Source organism: Eucyclogobius newberryi, unplaced genomic scaffold (genome assembly GCF_026437365.1).
Source record: "Eucyclogobius newberryi isolate DKJ021-1_F unplaced genomic scaffold, fEucNew1.0.hap1 SCAF_13, whole genome shotgun sequence".
In the NCBI taxonomy this organism is placed as follows: domain Eukaryota; kingdom Metazoa; phylum Chordata; class Actinopteri; order Gobiiformes; family Gobiidae; genus Eucyclogobius; species Eucyclogobius newberryi.
The window spans coordinates 12,285,308-12,302,686 of NW_027315757.1; the positions used below are offsets into that span (position 1 = coordinate 12,285,308).

At 41.7% G+C, this 17,379-nt stretch overlaps 1 protein-coding gene across 1 annotated transcript; it reads right to left on the minus strand.

Moving 5' to 3' along the window:
• Window positions 1-84: 84 nt before the first annotated feature.
• On the minus strand, window positions 85-15,076 carry flii (FLII actin remodeling protein). The gene is made up of 30 exons (XM_072442640.1): window positions 14,898-15,076; window positions 11,696-11,806; window positions 11,177-11,248; window positions 10,140-10,220; window positions 9,815-10,062; window positions 9,633-9,736; window positions 8,688-8,863; window positions 8,439-8,596; window positions 8,272-8,356; window positions 8,041-8,188; window positions 7,474-7,712; window positions 7,290-7,394; window positions 7,031-7,210; window positions 6,872-6,954; window positions 6,721-6,795; window positions 6,565-6,648; window positions 6,280-6,451; window positions 6,093-6,200; window positions 5,784-5,975; window positions 5,612-5,710; window positions 5,156-5,245; window positions 4,939-5,078; window positions 4,652-4,877; window positions 4,414-4,568; window positions 4,271-4,331; window positions 2,241-2,369; window positions 2,035-2,141; window positions 1,840-1,945; window positions 1,398-1,463; window positions 85-1,303 (listed from the first exon to the last, which is right to left on the minus strand). The coding sequence occupies exons 1-30, from the start codon at window positions 14,958-14,960 to the stop codon at window positions 1,169-1,171; spliced, it is 3,798 nt and encodes a 1,265-aa protein (XP_072298741.1). The 5' UTR covers window positions 14,961-15,076; the 3' UTR covers window positions 85-1,168.
• Window positions 15,077-17,379: the final 2,303 nt, after the last annotated feature.

A 17,379-nucleotide genomic window follows, 5' to 3' on the forward strand; every position in this document is an offset into this window, starting at 1 on the left:
CTGTACCAACTCTAAAATACTGGCTAGTTACATTATTTCCATATTCTGATAAAAACAAAACAAATGCAATACAAATTTCAATAGTTTCTTATGTGATAGCACTTTAATATAAAATACATAAATAAAGCATCTGCAGGTGACATCAGAAACATGTGCACATTTCTGTATACATCTCAAGATGGCAACAGTTCACCAAAAATAGACTTGAAAATACACACGTACAAGTACTTTCTGGAACTGACCACAGGAAGGCAGTGTTCCCAACAATGGAGCTGTAGTTCATGCCATGAAAGGGAAACAAACCGATGCACTGATAAGTCTCCCAGAATTACATGAAATTAAACATTTTGGTTTGATAAAAACATGTGGCCAGCTCTAATGATTGCACATGAGTTCCCTACAATCATAAAACATGCTTTCTTCTTACAAACCTCCAATTTTAAAGGTGCACTGTGTATCTTTTCTAGTAGAAAACATTCCATCTTGCATCTTGAGCTGTAGATGATCTAATAAGTAACTTCTACGACTCATCATAGATACTAAACTTGCAGCAGTTAAAGTGTTCTATGATATGACTCATTTAGAAAAGGGTTTATCAGAATTCTACTGAAGTGTTCCAGTGTCGATGGCGAAAAGTAGTCTCTAGAGCAATTTATCACACTTCAACATTTCTTATTGAGACATACCTAATTACATTTATTCAAGTTCAGGGAGTTTATTGCAAAAGAAACAAAGAAACTGACAAACCCTTCTCCAGAAAGTTACATAGTACACCTTTAAACTCAAAGAAGGTGAGAACAGCGACGAGAAAGAGAAGGCCACGAGACAGAACGACATGTACGACAGAAAATGGACTTGAACAGAGAAACATTCATTAGAAAAAATATATTTCAGTGTTCTAACCCACAGGCAGGCTGTGTGTGTTCTGCTGCACACAATGGCACAAAAACAACAGCGGTGAGCAATTTAAAACGCATCATGGACCACTCAAGCGGAGATCGATATGTTCAAAGATTCAGCTCCCGTTGTTTCCACGATTGACGGTAAAGCTTGGTTCGCTAGATTCGTCATCGTCTATAAAAAACGGCATGGCAGCTAGAATTTGTGTTGTGGTGGAAGCGTTCTTGTGCATATGTGTGAGAGATATTTGGAGAAAGATATGCTGCGTTTAGGCCAGTGTCGTCTTGAACGCTCCCCAGGCGTGGAAGCAGCGAGTGAAGCAGTGCGTCTCGTTGCCCTTCCGCACCAGACGCAGCTTCCTGGGGTGCTCGCTGTCTTTGGCGCGCATGTGCTGGATGTAAACCTGGGGGAGGAAAAAGCAGAAACGTGTTGGCCGACATTTTAGGAGTAAAAACATTACGACGGAAAAAGAAAGAAAGATGATTGGGACGTCTCACCTGGCAAGCTTTGAGACTGAGTTTGATCTCCACTTGACTCGTCTGTGCGCCGACCCACATGTACACCTAAAGAACACAACAAACTATAAGCCCCATGTTGTAATATACATACTTGTGTTTCCCATTTACTTCAGAGACTATGGTGGCCATCCATAGTCTAAAATCAGCATTGAAAACGCCCCTTGTAATTATATACATTTAAAAGTAACAACATTAATGAATAAAATGCTACAATTCTTTCCTAGTTTTCTACAACTAAACATGAAATTGATGTTTAAACTGAAATTTGTGTTTCAATTCCCTTTTAGAACTCACTACTGCCTTTAATTTTCAACTTTTTTTCCACCAACTGCCACTTGACTGATGTAAAACTATGATAAACATTGATGCAACATTTTCACTTCACAAATTGAATGAGATGTTTCAAATGAAAAGGACTCGCCTCGTTCCCGTTGTCGAGCAGCATGATGTCGTCGTCTGCCAAGTCGTCCTGGCAGAAATCTGAACACTTCTCAGACACAGAGAAATAGCCTTTTTCATTGGAACACCTGGAGAGGAAAAGCAACAGGATAATAATAATAGTGATGTCACTGCTGCCGGAAGAGGTCCAGTGTAAATAACAGACGCGCACGCTCACCTAAAGAGTCGGGCGTATTTCATATAATCAGAGTCTTCATCGTAATCCTTCCGAGATCCGATTCCGACCCAGAAGAAGTTCTCTGGCTCCTCCCCTTCATTGATCACCTTAAAAAGACATTGAAAAGTTGAATCAGAAACATTAAGATACCGCACAAAAGAATATTCATTGTTCATGTTCTGTGCATGTTCTGTGCGTCCACGTACCTGTTTGCTGTACGTGTCGTCAAACATGCAGTTCATGATGTCCTCGGCCAGTTTGGCCTCATCCGGGTCAGCGGCTCGGCCCACCCAAGTGTAAACGATGCCCTGATTATCTGTGCTCTCAAATGGAACCTGCACGGGACAAGAAACCTTATATTGAACAAACAGAAAACACAATACGAGTACTACAATAAGAGTACTACAATACGAGTACTACGATACGAGTACTACACAATAAGAGTACTACACAATAAGAGTACTACGATACAAGTACTACAATAAGAGTACTACAATACGAGTACTACGATACGAGTACTACACAATAAGAGTACTACACAATAAGAGTACTACACAATACGAGTACTACGATACGAGTACTACGATACGAGTACTACAATACGAGTACTACGATACGAGTACTACAATACGAGTACTACAATACGAGTACTACGATACGAGTACTACACAATAAGAGTACTACACAATAAGAGTACTACGATACAAGTACTACAATAAGAGTACTACAATACGAGTACTACGATACGAGTACTACACAATAAGAGTACTACACAATAAGAGTACTACACAATACGAGTACTACGATACGAGTACTACAATACGAGTACTACAATACGAGTACTACAATACGAGTACTACAATACGAGTACTACGATACGAGTACTACACAATAAGAGTACTACACAATAAGAGTACTACGATACAAGTACTACAATAAGAGTACTACAATACGAGTACTACGATACGAGTACTACACAATAAGAGTACTACACAATAAGAGTACTACACAATACGAGTACTACGATACGAGTACTACGATACGAGTACTACAATACGAGTACTACGATACGAGTACTACACAATAAGAGTACTACGATACGAGTACTACAATACAAGTACTACGATACGAGTACTACAATACGAGTACAACGATACGAGTACTACAATAAGAGTACTACACAATAAGAGTACTACGATACGAGTACTACAATACGAGTACTACGATACGAGTACTACAATATGAGTACTACGATACGAGTACTACGATACGAGTACTACAATACGAGTACTACGATACGAGTACTACAATACGAGTACTACGATACGAGTACTACACAATAAGAGTACTACACAATAAGAGTACTACGATACAAGTACTACAATAAGAGTACTACAATACGAGTACTACGATACGAGTACTACACAATAAGAGTACTACACAATAAGAGTACTACGATACAAGTACTACAATAAGAGTACTACAATACGAGTACTACGATACAAGTACTACACAATAAGAGTACTACACAATAAGAGTACTACACAATACGAGTACTACGATACGAGTACTACAATACGAGTACTACAATACGAGTACTACAATACGAGTACTACAATACGAGTACTACGATACGAGTACTACACAATAAGAGTACTACACAATAAGAGTACTACGATACAAGTACTACAATAAGAGTACTACAATACGAGTACTACGATACGAGTACTACACAATAAGAGTACTACACAATAAGAGTACTACACAATACGAGTACTACGATACGAGTACTACGATACGAGTACTACAATACGAGTACTACGATACGAGTACTACACAATAAGAGTACTACGATACGAGTACTACAATACGAGTACTACAATACGAGTACTACAATACGAGTACTACAATACGAGTACTACGATACGAGTACTACACAATAAGAGTACTACACAATAAGAGTACTACGATACAAGTACTACAATAAGAGTACTACAATACGAGTACTACGATACGAGTACTACACAATAAGAGTACTACACAATAAGAGTACTACACAATACGAGTACTACGATACGAGTACTACGATACGAGTACTACAATACGAGTACTACAATACGAGTACTACAATACGAGTACTACGATACGAGTACTACAATATGAGTACTACGATACGAGTACTACAATACGAGTACTACAATACGAGTACTACAATACGAGGTGCAGGAATTCCCACCTTGAGAATGAAGCAAAACTCAGAGTTGAGATTGCTGGAATCTGTCCCAATCTGGATAGTTCTAGAAACATAAAAAGATGACTTATTTGAATGTTATTTGTTTTGATGCTTGGTAGTGCGGCGAGTTGGCGAAGACGTCAAACCTGGTGCAGAGCGCGCTGCCGTTGGTGCGGATGTGGTACAGAGACGGCTGGGCAGAGTCCGTCTTCTGTTTCCTCTTGCCTTTGTGGATGATGAACTTCCTTTTAAAGTGAGATAGGAACTTGAGGTTCTCCTGCTGCTGGGTCATCCTCACCACCTAAAAAAAAAAAAACATCATTTCATCCATTACAACAGATTCTGTGGACTGAAATCAAGCAGTGACACAATAAATATACATACCTTTAACTTTCCCGGGAAAAGGCTCTCAAATTTCTTCTGCAGGGAGAAGGTGAAGGTGAGCCAGCCCATGTTGGAGGCCTGTCTGCCCTGCCAGAAGTACACCACGCACTGGAAGTCCTCCTCGGGCTGCTTGTCCTCCTCCTCTTCCCCTTTCGCTTTAGCGTCTTCTCCTTGCTTTTTCTCCTTGTCCTTCTCATCCTCCTCGTACTCCACAGGAACCCAATACCTACAAAGACACGTGTTCAGCCGGGAGAGACTCTGGGTTTCATTCGGAGGTTTTCACACACCTGCAGAGGAACACGTAGCAGTCTTGAGTGAAGAAGTGTCCGAACTCCTCCTCTGGCAGCCGGGCGAACTTCTTCCCCTCCAACACGAAGCCCTCCATGCCGTCCAGGTCCTCGTTCCACTCCTCCATCAGCTGCTCGGCCTGCACAAAACCAGACGTGCGTTGAGCTTGACCGTGAAAAGGCAAAGCTAAAGACTGTGATGATGTGATGATGTGACCTCAGTGAGCGGCATGGGCGGCTGTCGGGGGAGGAACAGCGCGGTGAGGTCGGCTTTCATCTGGTCCTTCTGCTCGGCGTCCTTTTTCACCTGAACAAAGACATAGTATTAGGTTAAGAGTTAGAAGCGGGCAACATATCCACATTTTGGTAAAGTCGCGGATGTTGTTTTAAGTATCGTTTCATTAAAAAATCAGGTGTAAAAATGAAAAAGTAGTGATTTAATTTAAACACACATTTCACATTTGTCTGAGAAATAAACCTCAACAAGTAAGTTTAAAGACATGTTTTAGCACATTTCTGATGGATTATTGTCATTGAGGCATTTATTTATGTCAATACCGTCCATCCCTAGTTATAGTATTGTGTTTTTATACTTACATTTACAATTTTGTACTGAAATAACCAGCGCTCATATCATAATTTAAACTGTGGTTCAAGGTTGACCTTCACTGACCTTGCCCTGCAGGTTGTCCTTCTTTTGGACAGTTTCTGCTGCTCTGGTGTAATCCACCTTCAGCACATCGTCCCAATTCTTGAACTTGGACTTAAACACCTAAAGGAACATTCCATTAGTACCATTTCAGACCTGTAATTCTCTGCATTTGCCTTGAATATCGCGGTGTTACTTGGGTTTCTGTGCCCTCTAAGTTGCGCGTGACGCAGGCGTGTTTAGGCCGGTGCAGCATGGAGCAGATCTCCTGACCCAGTTTTAAGGCGGCGGCTCGGACCAGGCGCGGAGACTTCCTCCCGATCCAGATGAACACGTCAGACCAACAGTCCAGAAGGTACACGCACTTTGTGTCCAGCAGCGACTGGATCTACAGAGAGAGGGATGTACAGCGAGCACTTTACGAGAGAGCAGGACCTTTTCATCTATTTGTCTTGCGCCTGCCAAAATACTGAAGCGTGAGTGCGTTCTTGGAAAAGGCACGTACCAGTCGAAGCTCTGGTAACGTGTCCAGCTTGACTTTGTGGTCTTTGTGTTCAACCGACAGCTTGTAGTTGATCTGAGGCAGCTCCAGGTATCCAAGGCCAAGGCCCACCTATCAATCAAAGACAAGAATTAATAAATAATAATGACAAAAAGCATTTTCGTTTAAAGGAAAGTCCTGAGTGATTTACCTTGTACAGTTTGGGCCTCATGGGAGAGAAGTCGTCCGGTACGTTATCCTTGATCTCCTCGGGCTGCCCTCCCATCGCCTCCCAGAAATTCGGAGGCTCCTGGTTCTGCATCAAAGTAGTGATCTCGGATTTGCTCTTGCGCTCGTTTTTATTAATCTTCTCGGCGAACAACCTGTGAAGAGCGCAGCATACGGGGGCATTTAGATGGAGGTCAGTTAATGCTTTGTTATGGAAACTCCACCGTGGAAGGAATGTGCGGCGGTCGATGCTTGATTTGTGACGTGCCTCGCTTTTGTGGTGCCGCTGAGTGTAGCTTTGGCTCCTCTCCAGATGAAGATCTCCAGCCCAGTGTCCAGCAAGAAGACAAATCTGCCACGAAACAAAAAATACTATTGAAAAAAATGCAAGAATATAAGTGAGGAATGTTTGTGTGAAAGTTACCGAGGGTCCAGCGAGGAGCCCTTCACGGGAACAGACTCCAGTTTGATATTTTTCTTGCCATAAACGCGATACAACCTTTTAAAGAAGAACATAAAGACTGTATTTTCACCTGATTCACATTGCTAAGTGCTATATTGTCATGAACCATTACCTGACTTGATAATGCGTATCCTCCACGGTGAAGAATCCACTGGAAGTCCCGCCCTCGATGTACGATATCTCAGTGTGAAACACCTGCGCGAACAGAACGGCATCTTAAGTGATCGATTCTGCGCGGTCTTGATTTGCTTTCGTTATTAGCTCTAATTACAGCGCTGAACTCCTCGCTCTCGTCTCCCATCTCCTCCCTTATCGTCCGGCACTCCGCTCCGAGGTAGTTCCTCAAGTTGACCGCGTGGATGGCGGCGCCGGCCTTTTTGTCCAGAGTGGCGTCCTGGCCGATCCAGTAATAGATGTGCCAGTTTAGAGCGCCGTTGTCGTCCAGGAAGGTCTAGAAATAAAAGTAAATATACAGTGTAAATATCCAGCCGGGGAAATCGATTTCAAAAGGGTGTAGAAGCAACAGATACCTTGAGCACAATGTAGCAGTCGGCTTCGTAAAATTTGCCGTGGAACGTTTCGTCGATCTGTACGGGGATGAAGTTCTCGATCTGCCACACTGATACACCGGGAATCTAGAGGAGCACAAGACATTAATCGCACTTGAAATGCAAAAAAAAAAAAGGGTTGACGTAAAACGAGTGGAACCTTTACCTGTCCCACATCCTCCAGAAAGAACTCGGAGTAATCCAAATGTGGCTTCTCCAAACTCTGATCCCAGCGCCGGATCTTCAAGTCGCCGTATTTGGGATCTCCGTTCTCGTCCGTGTTTTTCTTCTCTTGTGCCACGTCGCTCATGCCCTTCAGCACCTGTTTGGCTTGGTCGTCCTGGGAACAGTCTTTTCTTCTCCTCAGCCTCATCTTTCTTGCCAGGTGATCTCGCGGATTTCCTCCTGAGGGAACAAAATAAATTATTTGCGTTTGACTTTAAAACTATGTATTAAAGACATTAAACGCCAGCAACAGAAACAATGGATGGATACATGTCGGCTACAATTTGGCTGCAGGAAAAAGCAATCGCAAGTATATTTTTCCTTTTCTTTTTAAGTAATAATAATAAAAAAATATATGAATTACAGTAAGACATGCTTTCTATTTTATGTATCGTTTCATTCAACAGAACTGGAAAGAAATATAAGCATTTTCATACAAAATACAGAAAGATTAACTATTGTGTAAGATGTACAAATAAAATAAAAGTAAATTAAGCCTCATGCCCACCTCCCCCAGCTGCTGCCACAGTCGCAGGTGAAGCCCCGGCCAAACGGAGCTGGTTCTGCAGGGAGAAGTCAATATTGTACCACTCTGCTCCACGGTCCACTGGTTTGGGCGGCATCACCAGATTTGGGTTTTCTCGCACGTCAAGAACCTAAAAATAACAAACAGCATAACATGTTTTTTGTGTTGCGTTAACTCGTTGATATAATATTAGATGAATGAGCTTTTTTGTACCTCCAAATCAGTCAAAAAGTGAATCGCTTCTGGCAGCGTTACCAGACGATTTTTATTCAGAACCAGTTTCTTCAGCTTTCCGCACCTGGATGCCACGAAACAAAACAAAATGGATGAATATATGTGAACACGCATGTTGGCAGTATATTAGTATATTCGGTGCTGACCTGCAGAGGCCTTCAGGAATAAGCTCCAAGTTGTTGTTAGCTGCCATGAACTCCGTGAGATTAGACAGTTTGCCCACGCCAGGAGGAACGCCGTCAAAATCCAGTTTGTTGGAGTTCACGTACATTTTCTTGAGCTTGGACAGTTTACAGATGGCTGACTGGGAGGAGGAAGAGGAAGAAGCATATTTCAATACAACGGCCATGTTTGTAAGTACGTTTCATTGTAGTATGGCTGTAAACGCTGCTTACTGGCAGAGAGGTGAGCTGGTTGCGACTCAGGTTGAGCGTTTCTAACTGTGTCCACTGGTCGATGCAAAGGGAGAGCTCAGAAATCTGGTTGCTGCTCAAGTTGAGTCTCTTCAAGCTGCTCAGAGAATACAGGCACTCGGGCACTCGGGTCAGGTCGTTACATGACAGGTCCACGTCTGAGGAAAACACAAGGCGGCGCAGAGTCTTATTTTGGATTCAACAGTGGACGTCAGTGAGTTAAATTGTATTATTTTGAATGCAATAGATAAATGCACTTATCATGTCCAAACTTTGGATGAGGACGTAATTTAGGGAAATATTAGAGATCACAATGCAAATTCTGAACCAGTTTTGAGCTGAAAGTCATCAGATAAATGTATAAGCTATTTTTAGTTTCAATAGTTTTGACAAAAGTATAAATTGTATATTGATCGATACTAAAACTAGATACCCGTATTCTCCCGACTATAAGTCGCACCTTTTTTCATAGTTTTGGCCGGGGTGCGACTTATACTTATATACTTATACTCCGGAGCGACTTATATGTGATATTATTCGTTATTTTCACACTTGCAACCACATTTCATACTCCAGTGCGACTTTTTTTTTTTCTTTTCTATTATGCATTTTTTGGCTGGTGCGACTTATAGTCCGGAAAATACGGTACTTATTCAAGCATCGATACAGAAAATAAATCACATAAATAGCAAAAAAAATATTACTTTTTCTTGAATGCATTTAGAATGGGCTTAATCTTTATAGGAATTAGTATGAGACCACAAGGTAACATTAATCAAACTACAATTATTTTGTGTCAAATTTCATTCTATTCTCTAAAATAAGGGGATTTTGATTAAATAATTAAATTGATATTGAGCTTATTCCTTGGAATCAAAATCAGTCACTCTGTACAGGACCTTTCACCAACACTATTAAACATGTTACCTGCTAAATTGGTTAGGGCCTCCAGGCTGGTTGGCATGTTGCTCTGTGTCCTTTGGGTGTTTCTCAGGTGCAGAGTCTGTAACGCTACCATGGCCGGCAACTGTCTGCTCACACAAACACACATCGTCTGTCACAAACTACACTTACACACAGAGGGACTTGTGTGGACACTTTAGTCTTACCGCAGCTGTGCGTGCATGAGCGGGTTGTTGTTAAGGATGAGTGTCTGCAGATGCACCAAGCGTCTCATCTGAGGGGGCAGGCTGTCCAGCTTGTTGTCGCTCAGGTCCAGATAGAGGAGGTCTGTCAGGTTGATAAACAGTTGATTGGGGATGGAGTCGATGCTGTTGTGGCTTAGGTTGAGCACCAACATGTTTCTGCTGTTCTCCAGGTCTCGGGGGATCTCCGTCAGCTGATTGAAGCTCAGATCCTAAAGGTGGACAGATAGTTTGTGACTGCAGATGACACAGAAATATCCGTGTTAGCAAGAGTGAGAGGTGTACTAACCAGCACGGACAGGTCATCGAGCTGGAAGATGTCATCCGGGACGCCAGAGTTTTTTAAGTTGTTAGCACGGGCCACCACCGCCTGAAACAATATGAAACACTTTAGTGGACCAATAAACTAATGTTGATTGACAACACAACAAAATGGGAAAGACTCTTAAAAGGAGACATATTATGCTAAATTGACTAAAAATAGCTTTTAACCATGATGTAATTGTTTTCCCTTTTTTACCCACCCAAAGTGTTGTTTAGAGTGATTCATGCATGTTTGAGTCATCTTTAATTTCCTGCTTTCAAGACGCTGTTGCTCCAACATTTCCATGACCGACCCCCATACACCCCAGTGTTCAGAACGTTGAACGGAAAGTCAGTAGAGTTGTTTCTTTTATTAAAGTGCATATGACAAGGATACACTACTCATTTTACTATAACACAGTTTGATTATATTAAGATTTGACTAAAAATCATCCTGAAGATTAAGTTACTTCTCTGTTGGACAAAAATACAATAACACAATAAAAATAATTTAATTAATGGATACATTTTCTGATTCTGATTCATAAATGTAATTCCATAACTGTTACCTAGCAACCATAATGTTAACAAGTGTTGGAAATTACACAATTTATGATTGGACAAATAAAAATACATGACAAGACCTGTTAAAATCAATCTTTAAAATATGTTTCTAGTAAATTGTCCTAAATTTTTGATGTTTTTTGCGTTGACGACATAGGAAGTGTTTTGGAATCACTTCCTGTATTTTTTTTGTACTTTTCTTCTCATTTTCTCCCCCACAAACTGCCACTTGACCGATGTAAAACTATGAGAAATATTTACCACAGATACTATCCCACCAAACCATGTCATAATTAGAAAAACATGAAAAGCTGACATAGGCACTTAAAGTCGTTGTAGATCAATATTGCAATATTGAGATTTAAAATGACCAATAAATAGATTTCCCAAAGGTGTAGATTATAACTAAATAAAAGGCAGTCAAAAGCATAAAATCTCTTCTTTATCTCAGTCACTTACCCTTAGGTTTGGCAAGCCGGACAGTTCCCCGTGTAACGTGGTGAGGCTGTTGTGACTCACTGAAAGGTGCTCCTAAAGATGAAAATATATTAGATGGAAACAGTATATCCAAACACGCACTGTTCATTACTGAAGTCATGATAAAAACAGCTCAATACTGGATCAGATGTTCTATACCACAGTGAAAAGAAACAAAATTGATGTAGTAATTTCCAAAACACAGTAATAGTACTTCTGTTAACTATTCAGTAAATATCTTAAATTGTCCCATTTTGCATTCTCAAATTATAATTTAGTAATTTTTTGGTATGAATTCATGTCTGGCCATGTCATTTTGGATAAGAAGTGGATGATGACAGTACAATAACAGACTAATTCCGTTTAAAACAAAGAGGCTCTTTCTATGTATATGAGATAATCATGTCACTCCAGTAAAACATTGGTAGAAGACAGAGGATTGTTTTGCATCCCACTCAACAAAACTCTGAGACACTCGCTGCAGCTTCACCACACACTCACCAGCTTCTGCAGAGAGGCCAGCTCTTCTGGGAGGTAACACAGTCCTGTTCTGTTGAGCTTCAGCCATCGCAGACTGCTCATACTCTTGACATGATCGGGAAAATAACCACCCTATAAAAGGCAAAAAATATGTTTAGAGTTCATTATCAGTATCGCCCAAATGAAATGACTTCATTGTTAGTTGTAGTTATTTTGGGTTCACAATTACATTTTCAGCACAAAGGACTTTTTACATTTGTTGATATATAGTATTATTAGGCCCGAGCGCCACAAGCTGGCGAGAGGCCTATTAATCTCGTAAGGCCGTGCGAAGCACGGCTGCGAAAGTGCGCACGAAATCGAGCGCGAGGCGCTCGCCCACTTCCAAACACTCACTAACGCACTCCTTCACTCATGCACGCCCCGTGCATACTAATTAGTAGTAGGAAAATGGAACATTACCGTTGTAAACGGGCGAAGCCCGTGCAAAAGTGCGCACTAAACGAGCACTTTACATTGAGATGACGACCGCTTCGCGGTCGTCATCCCCATATAAAGCACTCATTTGCGCTAAGTAGCTCACGAATACGTTCCCCATATCTTGCATGTTCCGTGCATATAAGCATGTAATGCAAAAATTGAACATTATTACTGTATAGAGGGCCAAAAACACAAAGTGGGCGGAGCCCACTCAAAATTAACGAAAGTACCCGTCAGTGACCAGGGACCCACACCATGAGGTAGGAAAGCGCGAGCGCTTTCCGAAAATGTATAGTTTATGATATTTGAAAAATGGGAAACATTGTTTTCGCATCGGAATATTATTCTTTCTTCTTCTCGGGACCAACCCCCCTATTTTTCACCCAGTGAACATTGACGAAAAGTCACAAAAATGTTCACACCTCTAAAAATCGTGCCTCTCTACATTCTGGCTATTTCCCTTTTCTAAAACAAAAAAAATTGGCGCGTCAGCGCCCCCAAATGTACCAAAAATGCATTGAGAGATGGGAAATGACCCAAAAAAAATCTGATCGTAGAATCATGAAATTTGGCGCCGAGGTAGATGGTGACAAGAGAAGTAAAAAATATTATTACGGCAACGCCGTCCGCCCAACCAAATGTCGGCCATATTGCTTCAAAAATGGCTAAACATGACTTCGGAGTTTTTCCAAACGTCGTACTTTTACGAACTCCTCCCAGGGCGTTGGCCCTAAAAAGCTGAAATTTGGTGAAAATGCTACTGAGTAGTGGGACATCAAAAGTTATCCAAATTACATTGATTACTCTCACGGTCTCGGTGCGGCGAAGCCGCAAACTGTAGCAAGAATTTCAGAAATCTCCCAAATTTAACATTTCTGCCGTTTGCGCAGATAAAGTCCGAATTGCGTCAAATTAGAATCAGTTGTTAAACTCTTTGCCCTAAACCTACTTGAAGTGAAATAAATTCATTTGGCGCCACAGCGCCCCCTACAGATTTTATATGGAGGTTAAATGTTTAGTTTTGCGAAATTATATGAAAATTGACACACAACTCAATTTTGGCATCCCCATCAAAAAAGTCAATGAGACCCATGTCATAATTGTTATGGCGTTGCCGTAACGATGACCGAAACCTTTCATGTTATTCCAATGGGGAAATCGCCAGAACATGTTTACACTTTAGACTTTCACAAACTCCTCCCAGGGCGTTAGACATATTAACCTGAAATTTGGTGAGACTCATCTTCAGGACCATCAAAAGTTATCCACATTTTCATTCAAAGAGTCACGGTGTCTGTGCGGCAAAGCCGCACATTTTGCCAAGAATTCAAAATAAAATAGCTTTTTGATGGTAAAACAAAGGGGAGAAGATGTGACAGCGTCACAGATTCAGCAGTAGGCGTAATAAAAGGACAATTGGGGCGCGTTAGCGCCCCCTCCTCTTGCGGCGTGGCGTCGGTGTGGCGGCGGCGTGGCGAGGGCCGATCATTGCCGCTTGCGGCTATATTTATTATTATTATTATTATTATTATTATTATTATTGATAATGAGTCAAAAAATATATATTTTTGTTGAAAAAAATCAATAAAACCATAAAAAGTAACATTATAGGCCCTTTAAAATATTCTGTCATCAGAATATTCATAATTGTGGAATGGAGGCGACTGGAGTCTAAATGAACACATTTTCAATGATTAACTGATCAGATCTAACTTTTAAATGAGTCTTTACAAGAAAAAATAAGCAACAATTTTGAATTTCCAAGATAGAATGTTGTATTAGATGGAGAAGAAAAATAAAATTTTCCTTCAAATTAAAACTAAAAGCCTTAAAATGCTTGATAAAAATATAATTTTTGGTCAACTATGTTAATATATGTTTAGAGAAAATTAAAAAGTATTGTCGGGTATTTGTCCAGTAAAACACAAAAATATGGATTTTCCCTTTACCAAAAATGCTATTGGTCCCTCATATTCTCCTATCATTAAATATTATGTAACAAATAATGTAAAAATGTCTTAAACCAGGCTCTGATATCACTCCCATGTCTCTGAGGCGTTTTCATCTGCCAAAACCACTGATTTTTCATATTCTGGAGAGGTTAATAAAAGTTTCTCCATTGAAATCAGAATATGTTCTACTTCACTTTTACCTTCATACCAGAATTTTAAAAAGTATTTGTTTACAACCATTTAAAGGGTTTATAGTAACATTAGTGTACTGTAAGAGGTAAGATGACACATCGTTCATACGGACTGACTGAACACACCCAAACGGTTTGGATATGTTCACTTTGAAGCTTAAAGCGCTAACACTGAGGACTAAAAGTAAAAAGAGAGCGAGATAACGAAACAATAAGGCCTAAATATGTTATAACTGTGTACTGTTTAGTTTATTTGTCATCCTAATCTACAGCATGATAATAGTCAAACGTGATCTGTGAAAGTTAGCCAGCTAGCTTAGCCGCATTCCCTTCACCTCAACAGTCACAATAGTCAACAATTTAACTATTTAATGTAGTATAATGGCAATTCCAGAAATGATTTGACATTGTGTTTTTCTCTCACACTTGAGAATTTGACAGTCTACGCGCTAACGCCCATGGCTAGTCATGAGCTAAGCTAGCAAGTGTTTGGGCTTTGTTTTCTTCTCAATATCACGGCTGTATTATTTACTTGAGCTTAGGCTACTTCTGTGGTATAAACAAGACACGAGGGCCCAATAATAAGAATATAAAACATACCTTAAAGTCATTTCCACTCAGGTCTACCCCCCTGATAAAGGGAAGCACTCCGGTGGCAGCCATTTCTCCTGCAGCAGGACGTCAGCTGCTCGGGTTATTTTGGTCCCGAAGCAGAGCCGAGGCGCAGGGCGAGGACTGTGGCCGGGGCTGGTAGGACAACAACGCAACACAGGCGGTAACACAGGCGGTAACACAGGCGGTGACACAGGCGGTAATACAGGCGGTGACACAGGCGGTGACACAGGCAGTGACACAGGCAGTAACACAGGCTGTAGCACAGGCGGTGACACAGGCGGTGACACAGGCGGTAACACAGGCGGTGACACAGGCGGTGACACAGGCGGTAACACAGGCGGTGACACAGGCGGTGACACAGGCGGTGACACAGGCGGTGACACAGGCGGTAACACAGGCGGTGACACAGGCGGTGACACAGGCGGTGACACAGGCGGTGACACAGGCGGTAACACAGGCGGTAACACAGGCTGTAGCACAGGCGGTAACACAGGCGGTGACACAGGCGGTGACACAGGCGGTGACACAGGCAGTGACACAGGCGGTAACACAGGCTGTAGCACAGGCAGTAACACAGGCGGTAACACAGGCGGTGACACAGGCGGTAACACAGGCAGTGACACAGGCGGTAACACAGGCGGTAACACAGGCGGTAACACAGGCAGTAACACAGGCAGTAACACAGGCGGTGACACAGGCGGTAACACAGGCTGTAGCACAGGCAGTAACACAGGCAGTGACACAGGCAGTAACACAGGCTGTAGCACAGGCAGTAACACAGGTAACACAGGCAGCACAGACAATAGTGAGCTTATTCTTCTTCTTTGGTGTTTAATGGCGGTTGTGTTACGTTACCGCCACCCAGTAGACTTCAGACTTTATTCTTCCTCTGTAGCTGCTCTATTCTCCACGGCGGCTTTCTGCGCGGTGCTGACTCTTCCAGTAGTGATGGCCGTGTTGAAAGCCCATGGTTGAAACTCTTCTTCTTCTTCTTCTTCTTCTTCCTCCATGTTTCAAAGCGCTGATCACGTGACCTCAAGTTCTCTGACAGGGCTTTAAACAAACCTGTCTCAGACCTATGACTCTATAAAGTCTAAAGCGGCTCCACAAAGTTTAAAAAAGTGAACCATCTTGATTGTTTGTGAGAAGCGCGCTTGCCTTGCAGATGTGTTTCTGAGTTCGAGGCACGTGCGGGACTATTTTGTGTGTCAAAAGTTGCCCTGACCTTTCAAGATTTAGCTACTTTTCAAAAATATGAGAATAAAAGCATAAATAAATAAAATATTACTATAAATACAATTATCTTATGGCCTATCTTTTATTTTTATCCTATAGCAGATTTAAATTGTTTTTCTTTTTTACTTTATATAGGTTTTTTTTGCCATTGTTTAAAGTGCGACGTGTTGACGCCTGACCTTAGACTAGTTTCATACCGGGTCGGTCGGGTTACGGCAAACAGACGTAAGGGTCTGAAACCTGAGTCAGAGCCAATGAAATCGTCGGACCATAATCGTCCGATGCGATCCCAGCCGGAGGTTTTAACGCGTCACACTGAGATACGGAAGTTGCATTTCACCCCTGTTCCAAAACATTCAAGACGGCGGACCCGGCTCGTGACCCGGCTCGTGACCAAGTGTTTACTTCTGCTCTCGCTTCGGTTTGAACAATCAGGAAAGTCCGCTCTACTCGCCGTGATGAATGTGCGTTAGATGTGGTTATACAAAGAGTGTCATTGCGATTCAGGAGACATTTTCTGCGTTCGGGGTCGGATAACCGATAATATAATAGATCCGTGCGAATAACGCAGAACATGCCTTGTTGACATGGGCTATGTAATATCCGGTTAAGCGTGTTGCGTTTTGGGGTTTTTTGTTGTTTTTGTGATTGGGTCTGTCTCTGCTCTCTAAACTCCGCCCTAGAAATTGAAATTCTGCGGTCAATCCCCAGACCCTCACGGTTTTAAGTAGTCTGTCAAAACGTGTTGGGAATGGCTGGTCAGGCAACATTTAAGGCACATATGTCATGTAGAACAAGCCCGTAACCATGGAAATACAGAGGAGAGGCTCAAACACGGGGAGAACACGCAAACTCCACACTGAAAGGCCCTGCACCGCCCATCGATCCCAGGACCTTCATGCTGTAACATGCAAGAGCTGTAAGTAGTGCCAGCAGTGCCACCTACTGGAGATTACCATGTGATGCGTCTTATCAAAGTGAACCTCTTTTAGATCATTTTAGAATAAGATAAAGATGCAGAAATGAGCAGAGACAGACTAAGATGCTCATGTTTGTATGAAGTCAGATGTGTCTATGACCAGAGAAGGTCAAGCGGAGCAGAAATTAGTCACGACTTCTAACTTTTGTCCAGAAAATGAATAATTCAACAATATTGTGGGGATCATTGGGTGTACATTTCCTTTACAAAAATGGTGGTTATAATTAATAATTAATAAAAATATAATAATAG

Coding starts and splice junctions, on each gene's coding strand:
- flii (XM_072442640.1), bottom strand. CDS start 14,960: ATGGCTGCCACCGGAGTGCTTCCCTTTATCAGGGGGGTAGACCTGAGT. Junction 5,079..5,155: donor CGCCCATGCCGCTCACTGAG/GTCACATCATCA, acceptor GGTTTTGTGCAG/GCCGAGCAGCTGATGGAGGA. Junction 4,332..4,413: donor GGCAGCGCGCTCTGCACCAG/GTTTGACGTCTT, acceptor TTATGTTTCTAG/AACTATCCAGATTGGGACAG.